We start from the raw sequence: 9247 nt of genomic DNA on the forward strand, positions 1-9247 counted from the left end.
CACGTACAGGTGGTCCTCTGTAGCTCAGCTGGTAGAGCACGGCGCTTGTAACGCCAAGGTAGTGGGTTCGATCCCCGGGACCATCCATACACAAAAAATGTATGCACGCATGACTGTAAGTCGCTTTGGATAAAAGCGTCTGCTAAATGGCATATTATTATAGGTGCACGTACACACACACACACACACACACACACACTAGCATGATACAGACACATTAAAACATGTTCACTCATTTTTATTCGCATTCTCACACACCAGTGGCGGACGGTGCCGTTTAAGATGAGGGAGAACGATTCTTTTTTTCATGAGCATGGCCTTATTTCTATTACAGCATATTGGATGACTGTCATTCATATTCCACTCACCTAGTTCAATGTAACAGCAATAGGTTTAGGTTACTACATGATACTCGAATTGTCCCTATACCCATCATGAGGTTGCTACAACCTAGCCTATGAATAAAAGTTTTCAACGTAGGTGCACAGGTCGAGAGAGAAGTTTGAGTAATCAAGGCGACAGACAGTGACACATTCAATACCGCCTTGCATACTCTTGCCTGCATCTAGCTGATCTAGGGTGTAATCATTAGTCCAACAGTTGCAAACGAGAGTTTCTATTGGACAAATTCAGGTAACGTTTTTAAACAGAATCGGTTCACTTTCATAGCAGCCACATACAAACAGAATCGGTTCACTTTCGTAGCAGCCACATACAAACAGCATGATCACTTCCTTCTCGTATCTACACCCTCTCATCCTCTCACCTTTTCCCTTCGCTTGTGAAAACAGTGTGTTTTAATAAATTATTTGGTGACGTGAATATATTTAGTATAGTTTTATCTAAAAAGGATCACTTTTAATGTTTCACTATTTGTATTTTTATGAAATTCACTGAGGAGGATGGTCCTCCCTTTCCTCCTCTGAGGAGCCTCCACTGTCACACACACACACACACACACACACACACACACACACACACACACACACACACACACACCCTCCTTGCCCCAGCTTGGTGACTGAGTCATAATCCAATTAGGCTCCATCTGTAGCTTTATTAATTAACCTTCCCTTGTTGCCGTGGCGAGGTGCTGCCTGCCAGCCCTGTCCCCAACCCGCTCCATGCCATATCACGCTACTTAATGACATGCCAATCACTGGTACTCACACACACACACACTGACACCAATCACAGTCTGGCTGCCTGTCGTGCTGTGCCATTGTGTGTGTGTGTGTGTGTGTGTGTGTGCGTGTGTGTGTGTGTGTGTGTGTGTGTGTGTGTGTGTGCCAGGGGTTAGACGGGCTTGACTGAATAAAACCACTACTGGCATGAGATAGGATGGATAGTGGATTAATGAAGGTTGTTCCTATATAGCTGTTTCTATAGGAATCAAATGGAGGTGTATATAGGTTATACAACTTTGTTTCTGTTTGGATAGCAGCTGGCTTTAATACCTTCAAGGACTGAGTGAAACAGTTGTCTGTTTGACCTGAATTTGACACCTACTGCAACACTTGGTGCTTTCACATAAATCACACATTGTTTGAGGGAAACATGTATAGGATGTGACTCTCTCTCTATGCTCTCTCAATGCTACTGGGAGAGGATCCTGAGTGTCTACTGGAAAGGGAAATTGGTGAACATGGAACATACATGTTTTCCAAGCAGAACATATACTAACCACTAGGCTATATGGAACTTTCAAATGTTTGTAAATGTTTATAAACATGTCACCACAGAGATGTTTTGTTCAGTTTGTATGCATTTTTGAATACGGCAGCTGTGAGAGATGGACTATGTTGCCATACAAGGCTTTTTTGACCTTGCTTTCTCCCAGTCTCTGGAAAAAGAGGTTCCTCAAGAGACCATCTGGTTAAATAAAGGACAAATAAAGCAAAAATATGTTTATATAAGTGAGTGTATAGTTGAGTGTAACATAAGTTTATATAAGTTAGTGGTTGTATGTAAAAGAAAAAAACTTAACCATGGTTGTGTGGTTGTGTGTTTGTGGTTGCTATAGGTTTAACCATGGTTGTGTGTTTGTGGTCGCTATAGGTTTAACCATGGTTGTGTGTTTGTGGTCGCTATAGGTTTAACCATGGTTGTGTGTTTGTGGTCGCTATAGGTTTAACCATGGTTGTGTGTTTGTGGTCGCTATAGGTTTAACCATGGTTGTGTGTTTGTGGTTGCTATAGGTTTAACCATGGTTGTGTGTTTGTGGTCGCTATAGGTTTAACCATGGTTGTGTGTTTGTGGTCGCTATAGGTTTAACCATGGTTGTGTGTTTGTGGTCGCTATAGGTTTAACCATGGTTGTGTGTTTGTGGTCGCTATAGGTTTAACCATGGTTGTGTGTTTGTGGTTGCTATAGGTTTAACCATGGTTGTGTGTTTGTGGTTGCTATAGGTTTAACCATGGTTGTGTGTTTGTGGTCGCTATAGGTTTAACCATGGTTGTGTGTTTGTGGTCGCTATAGGTTTAACCATGGTTGTGTGTTTGTGGTCGCTATAGGTTTAACCATGGTTGTGTGTTTGTGGTCGCTATAGGTTTAACCATGGTTGTGTGTTTGTGGTCGCTATAGGTTTAACCATGGTTGTGTGTTTGTGGTTGCTATAGGTTTAACCATGGTTGTGTGTTTGTGGTCGCTATAGGTTTAACCATGGTTGTGTGTTTGTGGTTGCTATAGGTTTAACCATGGTTGTGTGTTTGTGGTCGCTATAGGTTTAACCATGGTTGTGTGTTTGTGGTCGCTATAGGTTTAACCATGGTTGTGTGTTTGTGGTTGCTATAGGTTTAACCATGGTTGTGTGTTTGTGGTCGCTATAGGTTTAACCATGGTTGTGTGTTTGTGGTCGCTATAGGTTTAACCATGGTTGTGTGTTTGTGGTTGCTATAGGTTTAACCATGGTTGTGTGTTTGTGGTTGCTATAGGTTTAACCATGGTTGTGTGTTTGTGGTCGCTATAGGTTTAACCATGGTTGTGTGTTTGTGGTCGCTATAGGTTTAACCATGGTTGTGTGTTTGTGGTCGCTATAGGTTTAACCATGGTTGTGTGTTTGTGGTCGCTATAGGTTTAACCATGGTTGTGTGTTTGTGGTCGCTATAGGTTTAACCATGGTTGTGTGTTTGTGGTTGCTATAGGTTTAACCATGGTTGTGTGTTTGTGGTCGCTATAGGTTTAACCATGGTTGTGTGTTTGTGGTTGCTATAGGTTTAACCATGGTTGTGTGTTTGTGGTTGCTATAGGTTTAACCATGGTTGTGTGTTTGTGGTTGCTATAGGTTTAACCATGGTTGTGTGTTTGTGGTCGCTATAGGTTTAACCATGGTTGTGTGTTTGTGGTTGCTATAGGTTTAACCATGGTTGTGTGTTTGTGGTTGCTATAGGTTTAACCATGGTTGTGTGTTTGTGTGTTTGTGGTCGCTATAGGTTTAACCATGGTTGTGTGTTTGTGGTTGCTATAGGTTTAACCATGGTTGTGTGTTTGTGGTCGCTATAGGTTTAACCATGGTTGTGTTTGTGGTCGCTATAGGTTTAACCATGGTTGTGTGTTTGTGGTCGCTATAGGTTTAACCATGGTTGTGTGTTTGTGGTTGCTATAGGTTTAACCATGGTTGTGTGTTTGTGGTTGCTATAGGTTTAACCATGGTTGTGTGTTTGTGGTCGCTATAGGTTTAACCATGGTTGTGTGTTTGTGTGTTTGTGGTCGCTATAGGTTTAACCATGGTTGTGTGTTTGTGGTTGCTATAGGTTTAACCATGGTTGTGTGTTTGTGGTTGCTATAGGTTTAACCATGGTTGTGTGTTTGTGGTCGCTATAGGTTTAACCATGGTTGTGTGTTTGTGGTCGCTATAGGTTTAACCATGGTTGTGTGTTTGTGGTCGCTATAGGTTTAACCATGGTTGTGTGTTTGTGGTCGCTATAGGTTTAACCATGGTTGTGTGTTTGTGGTTGCTATAGGTTTAACCATGGTTGTGTGTTTGTGGTCGCTATAGGTTTAACCATGTTTGTGGTCGCTATAGGTTTAACCATGGTTGTGTGTTTGTGGTTGCTATAGGTTAACCATGGTTGTGTGTTTGTGGTTGCTATAGGTTTAACCATGGTTGTGTGTTTGTGGTCGCTATAGGTTTAACCATGGTTGTGTGTTTGTGGTCGCTATAGGTTTAACCATGGTTGTGTGTTTGTGGTCGCTATAGGTTTAACCATGGTTGTGTGTTTGTGGTCGCTATAGGTTTAACCATGGTTGTGTGTTTGTGGTCGCTATAGGTTTAACCATGGTTGTGTGTTTGTGGTTGCTATAGGTTTAACCATGGTTGTGTGTTTGTGGTCGCTATAGGTTTAACCATGGTTGTGTGTTTGTGGTCGCTATAGGTTTAACCATGGTTGTGTGTTTGTGGTTGCTATAGGTTTAACCATGGTTGTGTGTTTGTGGTCGCTATAGGTTTAACCATGGTTGTGTGTTTGTGGTCGCTATAGGTTTAACCATGGTTGTGTTTGTGGTTGCTATAGGTTTAACCATGGTTGTGTGTTTGTGGTCGCTATAGGTTTAACCATGGTTGTGTGTTTGTGGTTGCTATAGGTTTAACCATGGTTGTGTGTTCGTGTGTTTGTGGTCGCTGTAGGTTTAACCATGGTTGTGTGTTTTTGGTCAACCAGGTTTATCCGCAAACAAGGTCTGGACCGGCTTTTCTTCGAGTGCGACACCCACATGTGGCGACTGGGCGACCGTAAAATCCCAGAAGGCATTTCTGTGGACGGCGGTTCTGATTGGTTCCTGCTCAATCGTGCGTTCGTGGAGTACGTTATAAAATCCCAAGACGACCTGGTCATCAACATGAAGCGCTTCTATACCTACACACTGCTGCCCGCTGAGGTAAGAACACACACACACACACCTATATACTTCTGCTCACTGAGGTAAACACACACACACACACCTACACACTGCTGCCCGCTGAGGTAAGAACACACACACACACACCTATATACTTCTGCTCACTGAGGTAAACACACACACACACACCTACACACTGCTGCCCGCTGAGGTAAGAACACACACACACACACCTACACACTGCTGCCCGCTGAGGTAAGAACACACACACACACACCTATATACTTCTGCTCGCTGAGGTAAACACACACACTTACACACACCAGTCCTAAGGACACTGCGTAAGGGCTTGGAGGAGATGTTTTGAAAGTTAAATAGATGAAAAACTGGAGATGTTTGTGGTTAAGTGTTACAGATGTCCACGTCATCCTTCATTCTCTTCTCTTCCACCTACACTACACTTCAGTGCAGGAAGGTGAAGTTATAGATTCTGACGCCCACTCTCTCTTTTCTTCTCTCTCTCTCTCAGTCGTTCTTCCATACGGTGCTGGAGAACAGTGCTCACTGTGAGAGCATGGTGGACAACAACCTGCGCATCACTAACTGGAACAGGAAGCTGGGCTGTAAGTGTCAGTACAAACACATAGTGGACTGGTGCGGCTGCTCCCCCAACGACTTCAAACCTGCCGACTTCCACCGCTTCCAGGTGAGACATGGTATCACACACATACACACACACACACACACACGTACGTACATACATGTACACACACAAAACGTATACACCCACATAAACTTACAGTATAAACACACATCTCTTTCACATATTTCTCTCTCTCTCACGCATGCACACAGACACACACACACACACACACACTTTTCTCTCTCTCTCAAACACACACACTTGAATACATCCAAAGTCATAGTGCTGACCTAACTACTCTCTATGCCAGCTTGCTGCCCTCTGCCTAGCCTACTGTCTCGCCCTGTTGGCTGCCAACCCTAATGCCCAATCCTGACTCTGTCTCTCTGTCTCTCCCTTGGAATCCTGGCATGACTGGAGCACACTGACAGTATTATTACAGTATAAAATGCCTGGGAACAGTGTGTGTGTGTGTGTGTGTGTGTGTGTGTGTGTGTGTGTGTGTATGTGTGTGTGTGTGTGTGTGGTGTTTCATTACAGTATACAGAACACACTGGGCACAGTGCAGACCTCCTACCGCCTACCAGTCAGTCCACTGTATTAATAGGACTTAATTAATATCCTATTGAGTGTGGGTTTTCCACGCTCAGTAGGATCCAGTATAGATTGACAGAGAGGCTATATTTAGGCTAGAAGCTGCACATGCTTCAGAATGACTGAGGAGGACTGTGTAGTATCTAGTACTGGACATGTATCTAGTTATATCTGTGGTATAGGAATGGGTATCTAGTACTGGACATGTATCTAGTTCTATCTGTGGTATAGGAGTGGGTATCTAGTACTGGACATGTATCTAGTTCTATCTGTGGTATAGGAGTGGGTATCTAGTACTGGACACGTATCTAGTTCTATCTGTGGTATAGGAGTGGGTATCTAGTACTGGACACGTATCTAGTTCTATCTGTGGTATAGGAGTGGGTATCTAGTACTGGACATGTATCTAGTTCTATCTGTGGTATAGGAGTGGGTATCTAGTACTGGACACGTATCTAGTTCTATCTGTGGTATAGGAGTGGGTATCTAGTACTGGACACGTATCTAGTTCTATCTGTGGTATAGGAGTGGGTATCTAGTACTGGACACGTATCTAGTTCTATCTGTGGTATAGGAATGGGTATCTAGTACTGGACACGTATCTAGTTCTATCTGTGGTATAGGAGTGGGTGACTAGTACTGGACACGTATCTAGTTCTATCTGTGGTATAGGAGTAGGTATCTAGTACTGGACACGTATCTAGTTCTATCTGTGGTATAGGAGTGGGTGTCTAGTGCCCCTATTAATGGTTCTGTGTGGTGTGGAGGAGTGCTCTAGTAAGTCTGTGGGGGTTTTGTGTTGCTTAGGAAACGGACAGATCAGTGAGGGGAAAAAAGGAGGAGAGAAAGAAAGAGGGTGGAGGAGATGAGGTGAAAAAGTCTCACCTGTTACAGACAACAGAGAGAACCTTTCATAGCTAGATCTTGGACCTAGTCGCAATCTTTCCACTCTCTGGTTTCTCTCACTTGATGAACTGTACCTGTGAAAGTTGGGTTAATAAATTGTGTGAGGGGGCGGAAGAACCGCCGCCAAGTTCCACAGTTGCTGCCCTGGTGTGAGAATGCCACCGGTTGCCAGATAAGCCACGGGTTGCCAGGTCTGGTCCCTATGGGCCGTCATTATCCCCCACACTAGGAATTTACAGCAAGGTGCGCAGTACGGGAGGAGATGAGGGTAAATAGTTTCCCCTCCTTGTCTGAGGTGTATGGAACTCAAAGGACTGGTTATGAGTCTGCCAAGCAGCGGAGGCTGCTGAGAGAGTTCTCATGAGCTACTGTCAACCACAGCAAGAAGCAAGGGATAGAGAAATAGGGGGAGAGAGAGAGACTGAGGGAAAGAGAGAGAATGAGGGAAAGAGAGAGACTGAGGGAAAGAGAGAGACTGAGGAGAGAGAGAGACTGAGGAGAGAGAGAGAGAGAGAGAGAGAGAGAGAGAGAGAGAGAGAGAGAGAGAGAGAGAGAGAAACGGAGAGGCAGAGAGGCAGACATAGAGAGAGATAAAGGAAGACAGAGACAGAGACAAACGGAGAGAGAGAGAATACCATTAATCATATCCTTCACCCTTCATCCATCCATCATCCTAACACCCCCCACACACACACAGTGTTTTCCACAAGCACATGGAGTAGCCAGCCAAATAGACAAAGTACCCAGCCATGCTCCCCAGGTCTTGGGGGGATGGGTCGGTGTTAAGATTATTTTTGCCGAACAAGCTCTATTTTAGTGGCCTCTGGTACATTCTAATGCTAGATTGTATTTTCAACCAGCAACTGTCAGGAAATAACACTGATATTAAAAAATATATAGGATTTTACAGTGTTAGTTTCATCAGCTGTTGTACAATATGATATAAAACACAGGAAAAACGTAATGTTGCCTTCACTGAGCCTTTAAAGAATCCTGTAAGAGTCTGCTGACTTCCACAGGCTTCGAGCTTCCTTTTAAGAGGTATTCTCTCAGCTATCTGTAATAAAGGTATGATTGAAGAATGAAGCAGGTGTTAAACATGGGCTTTGCTACACAGAAAGGAGCAGTTGTCTACCCTATTGTCAACACTTTGATTAAATCAATAGACCTATATCAGTATCTTTGAAAATACCATATAAAAATACCATATAAGTATCAATAGCTTTTAAAATGATTCAATCTGTTTTCTTTAATCATATTTTGGACCAGAGTGAGACTCTTTCTCCACTAACCTACCTATTGTTCCTGCAGTGAGGAGGATTCACTATCACATTTCAGGAGAAGACCCAGATGCAGACAGTGTCGAAGTAACAAACGTTTATTACAAAAACAGGGGGAAGGCAAACAACAGGTCAAGGGCAGGCAGAGGTCAGTAATCCAGATCAGAGACCAAAAGGTACAGAACGGCAGGCAGTCTCAGGGTCAGGGCAGGCAGAGGTCAATTATCCAGGGTGGTGGGACAAGGTACAGAACGGCAGGCAGGCTCAGGTTCAGGGCAGGCAGAATGGTCAAAACCAGAAAACAGGAACTTGAGAAAGACAGGAGCAAGTGGAAAACCACTGGTAGGCTTGACGAAACAAAACGAACTGTCAACAGACAAACAGAGAACACAGGTATAAATACCCTGGGGATAATGGGGAAGATGGGCGACACCTGGAGGGGGTGGAGACAATCACAAAGACAGGTGAAACAGATCAGGGTGTGACAATTCACAATCTTCAGCAAATGTTTTCGTAATTTATCTGCAGATCACCAAAATGCCTACCAGTAGTATGCAAATTAGGGAACCAAATGAACAGCTCTCTTAAGGATGCAATTTGGTAGGCTACTGACGAGTCCCTCACTTTAACGTCACTGTCTGACAAGTCCTGATGGACTTCATATCAAAAATACAAACGAGATCTTTAGTTTACTTGTCTGGATGTGATACCATGAACATATAACTACATTGTATGATTTATGATTTATGAATGGCAAGGATAAACACTACCGGTCAAAAGTTTTAGAACACCTACTCATTCAAGGGTTTTTCTTTATTTTTACTATTTTCTACATTGTAGAATAATAGTGAAGATATCAAAACTATGAAATAATACATATAGAATCATGTAGTAACCAAAAAAGTGTTAAACAAATCAAAATATATTTAAATTTGAGATTCTTCAAAGTAGCCACCCTTTGCCTTGATGACACATTTGCACACTCTTG

The 9247-nt window shown here is 43.2% G+C and overlaps 1 protein-coding gene across 1 annotated transcript in view; it reads left to right on the forward strand.

Moving 5' to 3' along the window:
• LOC311121253 (xylosyltransferase 1-like) overlaps positions 1-5542 on the forward strand; it is a gene marked incomplete at both ends in the record, with an annotated part of 29547 nt that extends 24005 nt beyond the window's left edge. The window contains 2 exons of the mRNA XM_084195769.1: positions 4659-4875; positions 5366-5542. Coding sequence (XP_084051895.1) covers positions 4659-4875; positions 5366-5542 — 394 coding nt within the window. The remainder of the gene's footprint in view (positions 1-4658; positions 4876-5365) is intronic.
• Between the last annotated feature and the right edge of the window lie 3705 nt (positions 5543-9247).

Source organism: Coregonus lavaretus (genome assembly GCF_964263955.1).
Source record: "Coregonus lavaretus genome assembly, contig: HAP1_SCAFFOLD_5991, whole genome shotgun sequence".
Lineage (NCBI taxonomy): Eukaryota > Metazoa > Chordata > Actinopteri > Salmoniformes > Salmonidae > Coregonus > Coregonus lavaretus.